General features: G+C 42.0%; 1 protein-coding gene across 1 annotated transcript in view; it reads right to left on the reverse strand.

Annotated features, from left to right (window-relative positions):
- fras1 (Fraser extracellular matrix complex subunit 1) overlaps positions 1-19,997 on the reverse strand; it is a 250,207-nt gene that overhangs the window by 108,384 nt on the left and 121,826 nt on the right. The window contains 5 exon segments of the mRNA XM_029439391.1: positions 4,277-4,417; positions 12,639-12,806; positions 13,509-13,649; positions 13,775-13,915; positions 16,338-16,481. Coding sequence (XP_029295251.1) covers positions 4,277-4,417; positions 12,639-12,806; positions 13,509-13,649; positions 13,775-13,915; positions 16,338-16,481 — 735 coding nt within the window.

The raw sequence follows: 19,997 nt of genomic DNA on the forward strand, positions 1-19,997 counted from the left end.
GAACCTTAACTCCACGCTGTGTCTTATTACAAGGTATAAAAAGTCATCAACACCAAAACTTTGCAGTAAAAATGTACTCTCTTTGAGACAGAAATACAATACTTCTTCAGGGTATCTGAGAAGCTTCTAATGAGCCAATCAACAGTGAAGGAGACAAGGCCAACTAAGAAAACAGCCCATTTATTTGGATATCCCAGGGGAAAAGGTAATCTGAGCCCATCATTCTTTCCTACTGTCTAGGTATCTGTCTGCATCTGCCATTTCAATTACTCAGCCAAAATTCTGTAGAAAAATAAATATTAAACAGATTCAATGATGTTTATCACAGGTTTTGGCTCTACATAAACAATAAACTTCAATACGTTGGTAGACGGGAGTTAGAATGGGTCGTCCTGTTTCAAATGAGGTCAGAGACCGAGATTAGAGCAAATGGATTTTCATTAACAAGGTGGGTCATTGAGAGGGGGGTTGAAACAGAAGAAGCGCCCCTCTAAGCACTTTTCAGTGGTTAACATGCTGTGCTAGCTATTGTACATGCACCACCACACGTTTGTGCTTTATCTACGCTACTAAGTTTGGTGCTATGGAGGGCTTCTGATGTAATTTAGCAGTAAATATCACTGTGATGCTTCCTTCTACTTCTTGTTGTGTTGTTAATCTGGTCAAAAAGGTGCTACAGGAAGTAACGATTAAAACAGCAATTTCGAGAGATTATGCTTAATAAAGTACACCTCCTCTGAACCCACTTCAGTACCTAGCTGTAACAAGCTTTCACCGCTGACCTTACCCTGAAAATACATCACATTCTGTGGTGAACACAAACATAATTTTAAACTGCTACCTCTAGGGCTCCTGACCAAATTAATGTTGTGTAATATTAATGCTTTTCATTACACTGACGGAATAAAAGCTATCGTCTGGACCCAGGAAGCATAATCCAGCAGCCTCCAAACAGATCACAACTTCAAAGCTTCGGAAGAAAGACTTTAAATAATATTTGGAATAAATGCTCACATCTCTCTTACAATTAGGCTAATTCACAGTATGTCTCATTCTAAATTTAAGCAGGATTTATTTTTGTTAAATTTCCCTGCTGCGCATATCAAGAAAAATTTCCGATTTGTTATGGGTGATTACACTGGTGTCCTATAAATCCCAACTAAATCCCAAACGTGTCACGGTCCCATCTGTATCCCTAGTGTTTTCCTGTCCATATTTTCCCTGTCTCTTTGTTTGTGTGTGTGTGTGTGTGGCCAATATTCAATCACTATCTACCAACATGGCACAGCTGGGACATCAGCTGAGCCTGGTTTCTACTCACCTCACGTCTTCTGCTTCGACCAACCCTCTGAAGACTTTACCCTTTCCAGTCCGGCCTCATCCTCCAGCACGTGAGCCTAACATTCCCACTCCCAATCGTTATTCTGGAGACTTAGGGACATGTGGGTTTTTTTTGTTACAGTGTTCGCTAGTCTTTGAGCAGCAGCCCGCTACATATGTTTGTGACAGGGCCAAGATAAGTTACATTATTGTGCTACTCACTGATAGCGCTCTAGCCTGGGGTTCAGCTATATGGGAGGGTCAGGGTCCTCTTTGTTTTTCACTCCCAGAGTTTTTATTGGAGATAAGGAAAGTGTTTGATCACCCGGTCAGCGGTAGGGAGGCTTCACAAGGTCTTCTTGCCTTACGACAAGGGTCCCGTAGTGTAGCTGAGTTTTCAGTTGAGTTTCATACATTAGCAGCTGAGGCCGGTTGGAACGACTCGGCTCTCCAGGGAGCTTTTCGTACAGGGTTAGAGGATGCTGTTAAGGATGAGTTAGCAGTGAGGGACGAGTCTGCCAGCTTGGACGACTTAGTGTCGTTAGCCATAAGATTGGACAACCGTCTTAGGGAACGACGCATAGAAAGGACTAGTCGGTCCTCAAGGTTGTTTTCTTCTCAGGTAGTTCCTCCTTCTCCAGCTAGACTCGGTGCAGATCTTGTTGTTTACCCTAATACCAACCAGGTAGTCTCTTCTTCCCACCTATCTTCTGTGGAGCCGATGCAACTAGGCAGAGCCCGACTCACTCCCGAGGAACGTCTCAGGAGACTCAAGGAGAGACTCTGTATGTATTGCGCTCACTCCGGCCATTTCCTGGCCTCCTGTCCCCAGCGACCAAAAGAGGGAGCTCGTCAGTAAGGATGGGGATACTGCCCCACAAGACAGAAGACCCCTGCAGGCCACATTGTTGGTGAACCAACAAGCTCTCTCCCTGTCAGCCCTGGTTGATTCTGGAGCAGATGAGAGTTTCCTGGACGCCCATTTAGTGGTCTCGGCCGGTATCGCTACTCAACCTCTGTCAACGCCCCTATCTGCTAGAGGGTTGAATGGTCGCTCGGCTCTGCTGAGGACCACTGAGCGTAACCAACGCATTGCCGACTGTCACCGGACCCCCGCCCCAGAGTGGAAAATAGGTCAGAGAGTTTGGCTATCTTCTAAAGACATTCTACTACAGGCAGAATCCAAGAAGTTATAGCCTCGTTTCATTGGTCCATTTGCGGTGGAGAGGGTAATTAACCCATCCGCGGTCAGACTGAAATTACCATCATCCTTGAAGATTCATCCCACCTTTCATGTATCTCAGTTGAAACCAGTTTCCTCTAGTCCTTTGTGCCCTCCTACCGTCGCCCCTCCACCCACCCGAATCATCGACAACCACCCGGCCTACACGGTCCGACGACTGTTGGACATCCGCTGACGGGGCCGTGGGTACCAGTACCTGGTGGATTGGGTGGGATACGGTCCAGAGGAGAGGATGTGGTTGTCCCGCCGGCTCATACTGGACGACTCTCTCATTTGGGATTTCCACTGGGATCACCCGGACAAGCCTGGTGGGTCGCCTGCCGGCTCCCGTTGAGCGGGGGGGGTACTGTCATGGTCCCATCTGTATTCCTAGTGTTTTCCTTGCTTTCCCTGTCTCTTTGTGTGTGTGTGTGTGTGTGTGTGTGTGTGTGTGTGTATGTGGCATGGGCGTGGGCGTGGCCAAAGACTTCAGCAGCTGATCTCAATCAACCCATAAACTCCAATCTGCTCACCTGTCTACAATCAACTCATCCCACCACAGTTTATCTACCTCGGCCTTCCAGCCACTCATCACCAGATTGTTGTTTCTACTACCCCGGTAGCTTAGATCTCGGCCACTCAGTATGGACACTATCTGAGTTTACTTTGCATTTTACTTTGCATTTTATGGATAACCTTGACTTGCTCTTTCCAGGATCACTGCATAACTTGTCGCTCAACTCCTGTTTGACCGTCTGTCTACCAGTCTGCCTACCTGCCTGCCTGCTGTACCATTTTTCTCTCACCATCTGCCTACTGGAGAGTATTGCATTAATAAACTATTTAAACTTACTCCATTTCCAGAGTCTAGTGTTCTGCGCCTGGGTCTCCGCTGGACGTACCCATAACAAAACGCTCAGCATTAATCACAACGTTTACCAATTATTCTTTAGTTACATTAGACTTTTTAGTAATTTGTTGAAAAAGTGTCTTAGTGGTGATGTTGTGAGAGAGGGAAGAAGGGTTTGGGACATGTTTTCTTGCCTACATTGTGGAAAAAACTTTATATGGGTTAGCCAATGATTGCAATGTTTTACAGATTGAAACACAAACAGCTACAGGCACTACAAGTCCAGGAGAACAGACACCATTACAAACCATTATCATGAACATTGTCTTTGACGGTGCCACTAAACCAGGGGTCTGCAACCTGCGGCTCAGGAGCCACATGCGGCTCTTTAACCCCTCTGCAGTGGGTCCCTATAACGTATAACTGTTAAAGCATCAGTTACATAACTAAATTATAAAACACTGCAGTGGCGGAAAGTAACTAAATACATTTACTAAAGTAAATATAATAATAATCAATAATTATAATCCAATAGTATAATATATATTGTGAAATTGGCCATTCTGCATAATGAGTACTGTTAGTACTTTAGTACTTTAAGTATAAGAAAACTATTTTGTACTTTTACTTAAGTACAAATTTGAATGTAAGATTTTACTTGTAACAGAATAATTCTACATTTACTTTTTTTTGCTGCTGCCCTGCTATCTTTGTGAGGATCAGAGGAGCAGTATCTGACCTCGAGAATGAGGACGTCTTCAGAAAGTGAGGACAGTTAGTCCAGTTCTCACTTCTTCTTTAAATAGTGTGCTCACAATGTATAGGAATACAAATGTGTTTGCGTGTGTGTGTGTGTGCGTGTGCGTGTGTGTGTGTGCTCTCACCTTGGCACTGGTTGTCCTGAACAAAGAAGCCTTGTGGGCTGGTGGAGACACAGTGGCCCTCGTGCAGGCTGAACGGGGAGGGACACGATGTACAGTTGTCTGCAGATGGCCCAGTACAGAGCGAGCAGGAGGGATGACACTCTAAAAAGGGCACAGAGTGCAAAAAACATAAAAAGTCAGAGCCAGGGACAGAACATGCTCGATCCCTTTCTGTGCCCCCTCATTACTTTCCTACTGCCACAATAAGACGACTAAAATGACAGAATGGACTATACATTTTCTTGGTTTAAAACTTTGCTGTATTGGTGTATTTTTCCTGAATAAACTGGTAAGGGTTTTGTTTTGAAAAAAGGAAGAGGACATTTTTCATTTTTAATATTAAGCGTTCAGAACATGGATGGATTACTGAACAGTCCATACGGGCACAGGCCCAGGGGCTCAAAGTGTCAGGGCCCCCCATGGCCTTCACCTAAAAGTTGTTCAAAGAGACCACAAAGAGACACAAAACAAATATAAAATAACATAAAATGACCACAAAGAGACTCAAAATGACCATAGTATGGTGAGAAGTCAACTGAGGGCAGTGTGTTTGTCTTGCGACATATATTACTAATTTAGCTCTACTGTAGCAGCAATGCAGCACAGATGCATCAAAACTGAATGGAGGAGTGCTCTTGTTGCTGTAAAGGTAAACATTTAAAATAGTTGCAGCCAATGTATCTGGGCCTAAACTTCTGCCAATTGTCGCCACTATTTTTGTTATCCTGCGGCCATTCTGCTGTATCTTGTTCCACCTCTAGTGGCATTTTTGGAATCTGAGTCTCAAGAGCTTTAAGTGAGCTGCCAGTTAGAAGTAATGTAACACTCAGAACAGGCTGGCAGCCAGCTTCCCCAATCAGAAGTTACGCATTAACACCCAAGTCAGTGCCAGCTCAGAGAGCCTGATGCAAGAGGGCCACAAGCCAACAAAGACTTCTGAAACATGCTCTGTTGCTTAGTTTGGACTTTTAGTTTAGATGATAAAACATACATTTTTCAGTATTATTTTCAGATGGTCTAAATCTGAAGGATACATATTTGGAACTTGCAGGTAGAGTTTAAAGCTACACCCAGGTAACTGTGGCTCCAAATGGCAGCAAGGAATAATTTGCTACTACTTAGAAATCCTGTAACGTGTCATCGGTAAACTTAACACATCACGCTCATGTTTACCAACTCAGTGTGTATATGATGCATCACAGAAGGGAAAAGCAATAGAAGAAGATTAAGTTGAATGGAGAGCTAGATCAATGATTTATAGGAGTTATTATTTCACTGTTTTTAAGTGTTCTTACCTGATACCAGCATTTTATATGGAATAAAGATACATATCTACAGGTTTCTGCTGTTCCTAAATGCAGCTTTACACGATCTGCTGATGCACTCTTAGCCAGTATTACATTTAGCTGTATGTGCGCAGGGGAAATGGTAAATTGACTGCACTTATTTTGGGCCTTTTTAGTCTACAAACCACTCAAAGCACTTAGCAACACATGCACCAAAATTCACCCATCCACACACACATTCATAAATTGATGGCAGAGGCTGCCATGCAAGGTGCAAACCTGCTCATATGGAGCGGTGAGAGGTTTGTTGTCTTGCTCAAGGGGATGGAACCAGGGAGTCGACCGCTCTACCTCCTGAGCCATGACGGCAAAATGGTTTGGCCATCGCTGCAACATTCCTGTGCTTGTTGTCTTTTTTTACATTTACCCTTCTCTTACACACTTCACCCCACACCACTGCTGCCATGAAACAGGCCTTTTGTGCCGCAATTGATGTCTGCTTTGGCAGCGCAAAGACAAATAGCTGAGCAGTGCTATCCGCTCTGGCAGCTGAGTCCAGCCACGCCGGTGGCCATGGTGGATGTGGGAATGAAAGACAAAAGGCCTGTCACCAACTGGCCAGGATCACCAAGTGTGTATGTGTGAGCACTGCCTGACTGTTATAGTACACAGAAAATGCACTCAAGTATGTATGTGTTTATAATTACTCCTCTCTGGGTTCTTTCAGAGGGCTGTCAGCTGTATCCAGTTCTTATGTACACTCTGCTTGACAGCCACTGGCAGGAGTAGACTGGTGTTCCACCTGAGCCAACACTGCAGTGTGTGTGTGTGTGTGTGTGTGTGTGTGTGTGTGTGTGTGTGTGAGTGTGTATGTGTGTGTGTGTGTGTGTGTGTGTGTGTGTGTGTGTGTGTGTGTGTGTGTGTGTGTGTGTGTGTGTGTGTGTGTGTAAAAACATTTACCCTTTGGGAACACCTCAGTGTCAGAACAAGGCCCTTGAAAAGTCACAGCAGTGTCAGCCGAAACCGTCAATCTCAATCATCACCCTCCTTTTTTGCCTGCCGCATACCCATAATCCCTCCGACACAAATGACAACGTAATTGGTTAGCTGAGATGATAACACAGACTATATGTTTCTGTGATTGAGTTTACCGCCCAACAACATGTCTGCTCATCTATGACCCCACCACCAACAAAGATTTATCTTGGTCACATGTCCCGTTCACTCAGACTTTCATATCAACAGTCAAAAAACAAACACACTCAGTGGCGTATTAAATAGGCTTCATGTCAAACTCATTTGATTAGTAAGAGGAGAGAATAAGAACTCCTATAAGATTATAAGCCTTTTATTGCAGCTTGGATATTTAATTTGTTGCTGGGCGGAAAGCACATATTGATTTCTGTAATACCCAAATTCATGTGCGCAGGCGTTCTCATCACACATTATCTGGTGCAGGCGCTCAGAGAATCGGATTCATTACATTGTTTTGTGCTGATAGGGTCGTAATTTGAGGTGGGTGCAGTCGATGAGGTTGTGATTTAGTTTGGGGATGTGAGTGATCCCTAATGCCTTCCACAAACGATCCTCCTGGTACAATACAGGGCTGATCATTAGTGTGGCAGAGAGTGCTGCGACCTACACAGCAGAAACACAAGTGGAGGGTTATATCTCATTCCTCTGAAGTGTCATCACATTGATTCTGCTGTGTTGAGGTATGGTAGAAGTTAGTCCATCTCCATGAGAGACAGTGGCAGTGTAGTTACAGATACATCAAGAAACAAGCGCAAATTGGAAATAGCTGTGACTGCGTATGCGCATGCGTTGACGCGTGCATGCATTCACCAACACACATGCTCAAGCTTCTTTTCTGGTCAACTGATAGTGATAGATATCAAGTTTCTATCTGTCTCTTTGTTTTTTATTTCTTTATTTATCCTGGTCAAGATAAAATAGGAACCAGCAGCTGCCTCCAGCTACTGTATCTCCCTCTGGGTCTTCCTGGTGTACCCAGTGCATAGATACCAAGATCCTCCAGACAAACCTCATCTGTCCCGCTTGTATCTGTAGTCTCATTGTTCTGGTTACTATATAAAGCTTCTGCCCAAAGTTAAGACAGAAGAAAATTAGACAGCTGCTTAAAAGTTCAGTTTAACATGTTGGAGACGTTTGATGACCTCAGAGACTCTTGCAGTAATGTTATCAGACTTCTAGTTAAATTGTTAGACCAAGCTTGAACAGGGGAAACATATTTTTCAAAAAGGCCTAATATGATTCAGATTGAGAAGGATTGTCGAGGACCTCACACTGAAGGCTTGCAGGTGGAGCTAATGGACAACAACACAGGAGTAAGCAGCACAGGAGCATTGCCTTTTGTGTTCAATGGCTGTAAAAGGGTCAGCCGATATGACAGCCACCACTACACTTTCATCATCACTATGATCTTTGCCCAACATGCATAAGGGGTGTCATTTTAAACTGAGTCCACATACCAATGGGTGATGTAAAGATGACTACATCCACCAAACCCAAAAGAGTTACAGTTATTTTCTTTAATCCTTGACTACTCTTACAACTACGCTTTTTTTTTTAAACGCCTCTTTCTGTTGCATCTGTCATAACTCGCTAAATGTATCTCATAACCTCATCCTTATCCAATATAACACACTCCAAGTGCAAAACAACGGTACAGTATATCACCCCGTGCCACAACCTTTATTTCACCGGCATGATTTGTATTGAAAATAATAATGCATTAATTCGTTTTTTAATCATTACTTCCCTTTACCTTGTTTTCCAAAGCAGCAGTAAAAGACTTAGAGACACTTGATGTCTCTACACAGTTCAGGAGTGTGTTAACCCTTCCTGTATATGTCTACCGAGCAGCATTAAACCTCCTACATACCGACTATCTCTGTCTGCTGGAGGACAGCAGACTGGAGAGGAGGGAACTTTTCAGCCTGGAATTTGCTCTCAGACCTCTGACAGCTCGTCAGTTCAGGCCCACCTAATGTGTACCGGACTGTGTGAGTGTGTGTGTGTGTGTGACTATAAGTGTGTATGTAAAGCCTGGAGTCTGTGAGTCTCATGTGCATGTACATGCCATCCTCCTCCACTTCAGGACAGTAGCTGCTGAGGAGGTTTGAGTATCTTGTCACACACACACACACACACACACACACACACACACACACACACACACACACACACACACACACACACACACACACACACACACACACACACAATAGCCTCCTTTGTTCCCAGCCGTACACCTGAACCCACTGACGCCCACTGATTTGTCATTTCTCCAGTTGATCCTCAGCTTACTGTGTTGAGCCTAATTCAGGAAGCTTAGAATAAAAATAAGTGACATAAAAGCAGATGACAAACTGTTCAAATCTCAATTTCTGTTAAACAAACACAAAGATTTGTGAGCAGGAGGAACAAAAACATTCCATATTTAATCTTTAGAGGTCGCTGAAACATAATTCAAATGACATCACTGAAAATGCAGTTCAATACATATTAAGTTGTTTTTATTGCACATTCCTGTCGCTCCATGTGTATTTTCAGAAGGAGGGGTCTCTGTGGTCTGACCCCAGCTGGGTCTCTGGGTCAGGGTGTGGGATGTTGAAAGACCCTGATAAACCCAGGCTGCATCGTAGGGTATATCACATAATTAAGTGTTTAACTTGCCCTGAAACAACATTGTGTCCATTAAAAGTGTTTCTTGAGTTCTTGCTAATTTCTTTTAATGTTCTGCTGTTTCTGCTTTGATTCTGTGTCTTTCAGTGTAAATATGTTCTTTGCAAGCCTTTACTTTGAACGTAACCCCCTGTACTGGCTCAGTGTTGGTCCCATTCACACAGATGAATGGGTGTTAGTCCAACTACTACTCTTCGATTTGTAATTATCTCTTCAAGGAGGATTAAGGGAATCCAATACTGCTAACAGCTATTCAATCCAGGTAAAGTAAAGTAAATTTCCTCTGGACCGTGGCCCGCTCTGAATTTAAACTGTGGCGAATCTTTCTACGACCTAAAAGGCTTCAGGCTCAAAATCCTTAAATTCAAGGTGATGCAGACTCGTGACCGCCTGTTACAGGGATATATTTCATTTTCTGCAGAATGTGACTTTCATATTTTTAAAAAGGAGCAAATATCTGTTATTCAAAAAGGTAAAAAGCACAACAACTAATTTGTAGAAATGTTTTGTGACTTCTTAATGTATTTCCAAACTGTAATTTAGGAACTGCTGTGAACGCCAGCAAACCAGCGAGAAGGTTTTCAGTCTTGGCGATACTCACTCACTTTCCTCGCATAGCAAACACAGGAACTGGGGGAAAAGTACCGACAACAGAAGCACCAAATTACAATGTTTCTGAGCGTTAGGAATCCAGGAACCAACAGCTAACAGGAAACTATAAAGACATTCCTCACAGCACCCTGTAATTGATGTATACTAGCACCTTGTAACACAGCTGCTGAGTGACTGTAAACAGACAGAGAGGACTTATCTGCAACGCCGTGTGGAATCCCATAAACCTTCTGAGAATTCAGCACGCCTTGTCTTCAAACTCAGCAAAAGCAATTCAATATTGAATGTGGTACTGAAGCTCTGTATTGTTTTTATCATTTCCAGGTATGTGTGTTCCCTTCACACATGTCATACTGCAACAATGCATGTAGCTTTAGAGCCAAACCTCCTGTAGCTAACCTCTTAGTGAGATGCTGTTTACATCCTGTTTCCTACACAGTCTAGGTTGTTTTGTTGTTGTTGCCATGACCAACAACCTTTCCTAAACTTTACCAAGATCAAACTTTAATCATAGTAAATGAAAGTCATAGGATTTGTGTCAGAGGTGTGGCCTCAAGTCACTTGAAGTTTAGTCAGACTTAAATCACAAATCTGGGGACTTTAGGCTCGACTTGACAAAAGACGTGCAACTACCAATGACTCATAACTTCACATTCATCTCCAAGTTAAAACAAAAGGTTTGCAGTAAAATAACTATTCTTTTCCAGACTACCGATATCATTATATTTAATCCAACAGGAGGCAGCAGGAGGGAAAGGTACCTTAGAGAACTGCAGACTAAACTCTGCTGTGATAAACAGACGGACGGCATCATCCCAAAGATTTGGTTCCAAAATAAAAAAAGAATAATAATGAATCACAGGAGTAACACATCAAGTCAGTTTGCTTTTAAATGTTATAAAGCTGGGTTTTATAGTCGCATAAAGCATTCGTTATTTCTTTATCTCTTTATTCTTTTGGTGAAGTGTGTATAATGACTTGTTTAGGACACTGAAAAACGTACTTGTGCAACAAAATCTTTATGAACAGAAATAAGATCATTTTAAAAGGTAATGCCAAACAACGTAGACTTTAGTCTGGAGGACTTCATCATTATACTGATGCAAAACAAATTGCATGACTGAAAACAAGACTTTCCTCAATAACTACTTTAAAAAATAACAACATCCATCTTCTTCGTGATATTCGGTCTCTCCCTGTCAAGCAAATACCAAGAAATTCAACCGGGATGTCAACAGCAGCTAATTTCAGGTAACAGCAGATCCAGCAGATGAAAAATGAGCCGAGGGAGAGAAAGTAAAGCTGAACAAAACAGCCGTATTGGTGAATGACTTGGCTGCTCTCGATGCAGAGACAGCAGGTATAGAACACATATCCGTCTCTCTGCCAAATACTAAATGCAGTATAGTCAATGAGCACAAAGACTGAACAGGGAGGTAAGAAGATAGCAGAGCGGCGATTGTGGTAAATGGATATCATTTCCCAGCACAGAGTTAGAGGTACGAGGGAGGTAAAGAAAACTGAATACATTCTCTTCATCTCACTTTTCCTCTTCGTTCTTGTCCCACTTCATTTAAAAAGAAGAAAAAAGAACACCCCTTGGCATTCTGGCAAGGAGGTGGTGTGTTGCAGTGGTGTGTGTTTGTGTTGGTAGGTGGGTGATAATTATTCTCACTTGACAGACTATCCCCCCGAAACCTGAAACCCATAATTTCACACTCACAAACAGGTGTCTCCACACACACTATCTTTAATCTACAAACAGAAATACATCCACACACACACACACACACACACACACACACACACACACACACACACACACCAAAATGTAGACCTGTCCAAACCTTTAGTATTTTGCCCAAATTACCGAGAGGGGAACGTGTTGGAGACACTGCATGATGCTATAACACTTACTCTGTGTAGCATATGTTTAGTATTGGCTTGGAGAGTAAATAACATCTAGAGGAGACTATACTCCAGGTTTCAGAAATAAAAGATACTTTTCCTTTGTAAGTCTTCTCTTAACAAACTTCTGACTGCCGGATCGATTCCCCCCTGTGCGCTCTGTAGTGGACTCAGGTGTTTGTTGTGGCCTTGCGATGAGATATTTTACAATATGAACAAAAGGGTGAGATGAAAAAAAAGAAAAATTCACATTTTGGCTGCGACTAATGACTTTTCACTGATTACTCTATCGATTCCTTTTATTTATTTATTAAGAAACTAATTGCTTAGTCTTTAAAATGTCCAAAACATAAGACAAACGCTCATTGCTTCCAGAGTTTCAAGGGTTTAAAATGTCAAATCCAAAATCCAAAAGTTAGAAATCTGCACAGTTCAAACTAACAAATGTGTCACTCAAAACAGATAATCTATTAGTAAAAATTGTTGTCCATGCATTTTCAATAAACTGATCCATTTATTGATTACATATTTCAGCACAAGTTGATTTAATTGAAAGGAAAGCACAGTGTGCATGAAGCTTAGCTGTTTGCTTAAATAATAAAGATTTAGTTTGCTTTGTCTTGAATTTTGCTTTTTGCTCTAATGACATTAATGTTAGTTATTACCTGATCTGTTTTGAAACCCAAAGTGACTGATGATTGGCTTGTTATAAGCTGTTAATAGAACAGCAGAGACATGCTAGCTCACCCTGGCAGGTACGGATAATCCCGAATGAAGGAGGAAAATATGCACAAATAAAACGCACTCACCTTTGCATGTCTGCATGTAATCCAGGAAGCTGTGTGCAGGACAGCCGGCCGTGCAGACGCCATGCTGGAGGTGACTGGACTGTGGCAGGAGGGCTTCCTCTGGTTTGAGACAGCGGAGGCAGTCTGAGGCCAAGGGTCCCACACAGGAACGGCAGGAGGGATGACAATCTAAAAGCAGGGGAGATGGAAGGTCAAAATTGCAGATTGACAATGGTAGAAATGTATGTTCAGTACAAACATCTTCTGGTGATCATGTGATGTCTGTCAAATTGAACACTATGAGCGGATGATTATTATAACCAATTATTTTAGTTTTTTAGAACCATCTAATTAATTGGTATATTCATAACATGAAAATAAAGTGATGACTGATCATTTAAAAAAAGGAAATGACTGAGTTTTGCTATTTTCTGGCTCGCTGCCAACGGGAGGTGCATGCAGATGAACAGCTCCGCTTTGCCTCTCACCAGGACTTTGAGCAGACCTCCTGGACTTTTTACCAGCAGGTGAGTAAGGTTTTGCCGACGGGTGAGCAAGGAGGCCCGGAAAAAGGCTCGCCAGCCCCGGGCGCTGACAAGCAGCGCCATGGAGAGGCGCCTCTCGTCTGCACAGCATTGAGGATCGGCTAAAAAATGATGTTTTTCCCATCATGATGTATTCTATATCTTGTCGTGTATTTAAAGATCCAAAATGAACACTGTAAGTGTAAGCGGACGACTTGAATACTGTAAGCAAATTATTTAAACAGCATTTGCATAGGAATGATTCCGTTCCAAGCTTTTTGATCCATATGAGCCGCTGATCACTGTCACTATAAGCGGTTTCCACTGTATTTGTATAATCCTGAAACGCTTAGATGTAAGCTCTTACTGTGGCAGGTGTTATCCTGGGAGTAGAGTCCTTCCCCACAGGCCTCCACACACTGGCCCTGGTGGAGAAGGCGCCCACCTGGACACAAGGTGCACTGGGACACTGAGGGACCCCAACAGGAAGAGCAGGAGCTGTGGCAGGCTGAGGAGAAAAGGAAAAGGGTTGAACTACAACCTTTATTTTCAAAGATGGCTCATACTTTCTCTCTTTCATGACATTTCACTTGAAGAGCGTTGGTAGATATTTGTGTTGAAGATTCAGCATACCTCTGCATCTGCTGTGGTTGTCCAGGTAATGTTGAGCTGGACACTGGGAAATACATTTCCCATGATGCAAGGCGGTCCCTGGCAGACAGCTCATGCACTTGGGGTTGTCAGGGAAACAGGAGGCACAGGACGAATCGCAGGCTGTGAACCGCAGAATGTAAATATTAATGGCTATTAATGATGAAATAGTTTGTGCTCATGTAAAGTCTCTTAACCAGAGTCTGTGCGATGTACTGGCTTCACTTTGTCACTTAGGGCCTTTTCACACCTGAAAGTCCAAATCAATGTTTGTTTTTGTTACATTGTATAAATGTGATCCTGTTAGTTTTAGTCTCACATTGCAATAACGCGTGCACTATAGATCTATACATGACATATCTACATCCTGTCGCCATCGCCTACGTGAACCGCGTTGCCTTATACTTGTAATTACTTTAGTTTGGGCTCTCCCGTCCTCTCGTATACATGTACAGTATATATATCCAGCCTACGTAAACAGCTGAACTTTACTTGGGTCTTAAGGAGATGCAGTTGTTTTCAGAGACAAACTGAAACCTACAGTGTACATTTTATACCACTTGACAACTTTACTGTTAACTTCTCCTCTGCTCCTCCAATAGCAGTGCCTCCACCTCTCTCTCTACCTCTGGCTCTACCCATCACTACAGTAGTGACCTACAGTAGGCTACACACTAAGCACTGAGCTATTCCCCAAAGAAGCTCTGCTACTCTTAAAACATGACAACAGAACTGGTCCACGGGTCAGTTTGATCCGTGGACCGAGGGAGTTTCACACCTGTAATCTTGGTTCGTATCAGAATGAAAAGTTAGAATCCGGATCAATCGAGGTAGATGTGACCACCATGGAAGTTTTATTTTGAATTGTTGGAAAATATATGTTTAGTGTGTGAAAATATGTTGATAAAAACTAAAGTAATCTCAGTTGAATCCTTAATTTAGTGTGTGTGTGTGTGTGTGTGTGTGTGTGTGTGTGTGTGTGTGTGTGTGTGTGTGTGTATAGAATTCCATATTGACATGACACTTTGACATGCACACATGCTCAGACAGGTCTTTGCCTCCTCTCAACAGAGGCTGAAATCAGTGAAAGATATTCCTACGGCATGCTGGAGGGGACAAAAACAGGAAAGCTATCAAATCTAACCCAGGAAGGCCTGAGAAGGAAAAGTAAGAAGTTAAAACCCCTTCAGCTCTCTCCGGATGTTGACATTTTAAACCAGACCTCTAAGCACAAACTGGCAACTTCTAATGGCTTTGACCTTTTTCCAGAAAGTTTCCGATGTTTTTGACATTTTCTAACAGGGCTCCTCGCTGAGTGCTTCAAGTCTACCACATGATCCGGAGGAGTTGAAGTCTTCCCCCTCGACCCCTCCAGGTGGTTTTAACCAAAGAAAGAGCCTAGCTATGTGCTGCTAAGTTCACCATCACCCTGAGGGAGGCCTATTCTCGCGCTTCTTCATCTTACCACCCAAAAATAGAAAGTATCCATATTCATACAGGATCTCCTTATTCAAATAGCTTCTGAATCCTCATTAGTGCAAGAGAGAACTGCTAATTATTGTATTTTTTTTTATTGTTTGTTTGCTAACACTGCTGACTTCATTATTTTGGCACCACTTGCAGTGGATGCTGGCATGAGACTCAACAGGGATTCTATAAAAAACAAGCCCAAACAAACCTTCACCTTCAGTTGACCGCAAACAATAAACCTCTTATTGTCTCAGAGTGTGTTTTCTGTTTACCGCATCGGCACATTCTAATTTCTCTGTTTAAATATCAACTTTCCCTCCTCAGAAAGGGAAGCTGCACAGCAAACACATTTCAGATGCAAAACATTTAGTATCACACATATAGTATATTATGTTTTGGATTGTTTGAAGCTATAAGAATTCTGTGTTCCCAAAAAACTAGCCTGACATACATTTTTGGATGTTTTAAGGTTTTAGAATTAAAACTCTATTTTTTATTTCTATGGAAAATAGCCAAACATTCAGAATAAATGCAGTCGAATTAAGATGTTTTATGTGGAGCAAAATTGACATGCAATGCAGACCAAAGTAAAGACTAATGCAATGATGCACAGACATTTAACAATCATACTTTCTATTATTTAAGAATCAGAGAGTCCAACTAATGAACTCACAGCAGCGGAAAAAAGCATGCAATGCAGAAAGACAGAGGTTGTTTGTTTTGTTATATAGCTGAACAAAATATGAGATCTTTGAAACACAGAAAACTAGTAATTGAAGTAGATGATTCAGGTTAAAGGAAAATGGGTGCAACAAAAAGGATTTTAAACCAACGTGATTTTGTTCAGATTTTCACAAGTGTGTGTGGGTCTAGGTTAAGTGATATATTTCTTATCCCCTCGGGGGAAATGTGTCTTTAGCATTTGATCCTGATCTTAGATTGGACTAAGTACATGTATGGAGCCTGTGCCTTAGTCAGGGGGAATAGTAGGAAGCATTCCTCATATTCCTAAAATCCTATTATCCAAAAGGAAAACTTGCTACATCCATAACAGCATTAAATGTGTCAACTTTACCGTAGCAGATGCCTTCTTGACTGTAGAAACCAGAGCCACAGTCAGGAACACATTCCCCGTCTTTGAGCAAGGCAGCGGGGTCCGAACATGACACACACTCCTGCAGGCCCGGCCCACGGCACTCTGAGCAGGACTCATCACAGCCTGAAAGAAATAATAGAAAGATTTATTTTCTGTAACTATCTATCACTGTAAATGTGACATGTTTGATTTTTTAGATTTTTTAATAATCAACCAGAATGTATGTCTTAGCCCACATACTACATATCACATACACTTTATATTACAGACACCACTTCTCAAAGACCTTCAATGTGTGGGATGTCTAAAATCTTTCAACCTTGTTTCCATTGTTTACGCGACAGTATGGTAAACATTATACTGTACATGATGTGTAATACGTGACAAGCTTTGAAAATGATCTGCACTTACTACTCCATTACAACACGACAGCAAAGTCACTTTCACAACAACAAAAAGCAAAAGCCCATGTTAGATCTCTAAAGTGGATTGTGGGAGGACCAATCATAATTCTTAAGAACTTAAAGTTTGGTTTTAAAGAGAGTGTGTGTGTGTGTGTGTGTGTGTGTGTGTGTGTGTGTGTGTGTGTGTGTGTGTGTGTGTGTGTGAGTGTGTGTGTATACTTGTACTTGCTACATAGTGAGGATCAGACAAGGTTTTGAGGACCGTTTTGGAATGTGAAGACATTTTGGCCGGGCCTCACTTCTGCAAAGGTTTGTTTTAGGGTTAAGACTTGGGTTTATGGGTTCAGGATAGAATTAGTCAGTTTAGGCGTTTAGTTTTGATGGTTAAGGTTAGGCTAAGGGGCTAGGGAATGCATTATGCCAATGAGTGTCCTCACAAACAGAAGTACAGTGTTGTGTGTTTGTCTTTGTGTGTGTGCGTGTGTGTGTGTGTGTGTGAAAACATTGAAGCTCCAAAAACCTATTTCAACACCAACTGGTATGACAACACATGATTTCCCAGCGGCCCGAAGACTGAAGCCAGATGCCACAGAAAAAAAAAAAAAAAAACTATAAGGAAAACACAGGAGTGCTTTGACAACGCTGGCTGTGATACAGCTAATTTTGGCACTGACAACACTGTTTACTTCACAACTTATACCAGATTTCTGATGCACATTCACAAGCTGCTGCTGTTTGGTTCCAAAAAGTATACATGCATTAAGGAACCGTTTCAGAGGGTGTGCACAGTCAAGAAATGGGCAATACAAAAAAGGGTTCCTTGTGGTCGCCTTCACAAAGAGTACATGTTCGAATATTTGTGTGAAACTTCTTTCACAGATGCTAGAAGTTGTTCTCATTGTCATCTGAATAGATTTTATGGATCCATCAGATGTCCCTCTAACATTCAAAAAAGATGTTCCTTTTTAAAAAAAACTAAAACGTTGGGAGAAAGTAAGTAAGTTAGTTAGTTAGACATGTTTACATGCAGTATACACCTGGAAACGTTCTTTCCTGTTTGTTAATCTTTACGTAATTATACATGAGCACAGGCCTCTGGCTGGTGTTTTTACAATTCAAACAACAAAGTGTAAATTGAATCGTATTATCACAGCTTTTTCTGATGTTTGTGCTTTAATTTCTCCGAACCTCAGTGAGCTGGACAAACCTTGAGAAATTGAGAAAATGCAATCTTGGGAGAGCCTATTAAGGTTCCTTGTGGAACTCCAAGGGGCTCATAAACATTTACAGTTCTTCCATGAAACTTCAGTTGAATTAACTTGTATTGAAATGTGCTATATGAATAAACGGCATTGTCCTTAAGAACTACAAAGCCTCTGACATTCCTCCTGGTTCTCTTTGGATCTCTGCAAGTATTTAGTTTTAAGTGCGGAATATTCTAGTCCAAATTAGATACATGCTCCACAATGTCTCTCAATCAAGGAGAAGAAAGTAAGACAGAGATATGTCGGTGAAAATAGGTTGAGTAAATGAGGTCAACGGTTAGGTGAAAGAACAGAGACGTAAAAGTGAAAGTCAAAGATAAAGAAAGGTTGAGAAATGGAAGTGAGGGGAATTCAGAACGCATAAGAAGTGAGCAAAACACATCAGGGCGAGGGGATATTTACCTAAGGAGTCTAATTAATTTAATCATCAGCACCATTTAAGAAATGCTGATGAAAATCTCACTCAATTAATGGAAGACTCCAGAAGTTAACCCAATATGTTATCGCAAAAAGTTATTGGAAAGCTGCGTGAGATAAATCTCCTGATCCCTCTTGCTCTTCAAAACAGATTTTCCTCATAGCGTTCATATCTTCTGTCACTCTCTCTGCATGCTTCACTTTATCATCTAGGTCTTCAACAGGGGGTCCGCGGAGGTACTGCAGAGGGGTCGCAAAATTGTTTGTACATAAAGCAAATATTGTTTTATAAAAAGTAATATTTTTGTTGCACATTCACATCCCCCCATCGCACAGAACTCCTACATCCTCTCGCACAGAACTCCGACAGCCCCCCCCCCCCCTCGCATAGAACTCCGACAGCCCCCCCCCCTCGCATAGAACTTCGACAGCACCCCCCCCCCCTCGAACAGAACTCTGACAGCACCCCCCCCCTCGTTTGAATACCACTGCAGTAGGGGGTCCCTGCTCCATGCTACACCAGTTTGGGGTTCCTTGGCCTGAAATACGTTGAGGACCCCTGATCTAGAAAACACACATTACCAACCAGGAGCACAACATCATTTTTCTGTTTGATGAAGAAAAACACACGCACTTCGTCTCACTACAACAAACACTTTACTCTCAACAGGGTTATGTAATTTGAGGCCCATGTAATGTTTTTTTTCCTTGTTTTTTAGCTATTTCTATTCTCCAGCATGCTGAGCTTTGGTGTCACAGAAAGTCTCAAACTTGTTTGTTTGACTTTTAATTCAGCAGGACACCTAAAAAACGATTGGACACATTTTACAAAATGAGTTGTAAGCCAAAGAAGAACTGATACATTTTCTTGTGTGAATAGCGACACCATGAGTACATTTTTAAAGGGCATAATGTATTTTCGCAAAACTCTTAGTAAAGGTTGTTTTCTTGTATAGATTTGAACAGATTTGGAATATTTTCAAAAACTACTCAAATTTAATCGGACCAAATGTACGTACTTAATATTTGAAATAAGCAAAAAGAGAATTTGAATGTGAAAATGTACCAAATGTAGATGAAACATGGACATATCAGCTGCGAGTGATCGGTGGTATTTCAACTATATGTGGCACTACGGCAGCATGTTACTTTAAAGAGCTATAACTCATGAGTCTGACTCGCTGTTCACACTTTGGTCTCTCACAAGACTAAAGCTTGTGTTTTGTGGAAAGTCATTCACATCCTCGACTCTGACTTACTCAACTCAGAGGTATTTTTCCCGTTGCCAAGTCAAGCTAGCTCATTAAAATTATATCATATTGAATGGGGACGCTGTTTACTGCGACGATCTGCCACCGGTCCACACATATGGACTCAAACGATAGATGCATGACAGGCTGCCATTCATTGTCAATGTGACCACAAAATAGCATCCTGCCCCCCCGCAATTCAGAGCCAGAGCGGTGCATCCTGGAGAAATTGAGAAAGTTTCAACTTTCAAAGTTTCAAGTTTTCAAAGTTTCAAATGTCCTCTGACGTGCCGGAGCGACAGC

This window comes from Cottoperca gobio, chromosome 9, assembly GCF_900634415.1.
Source record: "Cottoperca gobio chromosome 9, fCotGob3.1, whole genome shotgun sequence".
Classification (NCBI taxonomy): Eukaryota; Metazoa; Chordata; class Actinopteri; order Perciformes; family Bovichtidae; genus Cottoperca; species Cottoperca gobio.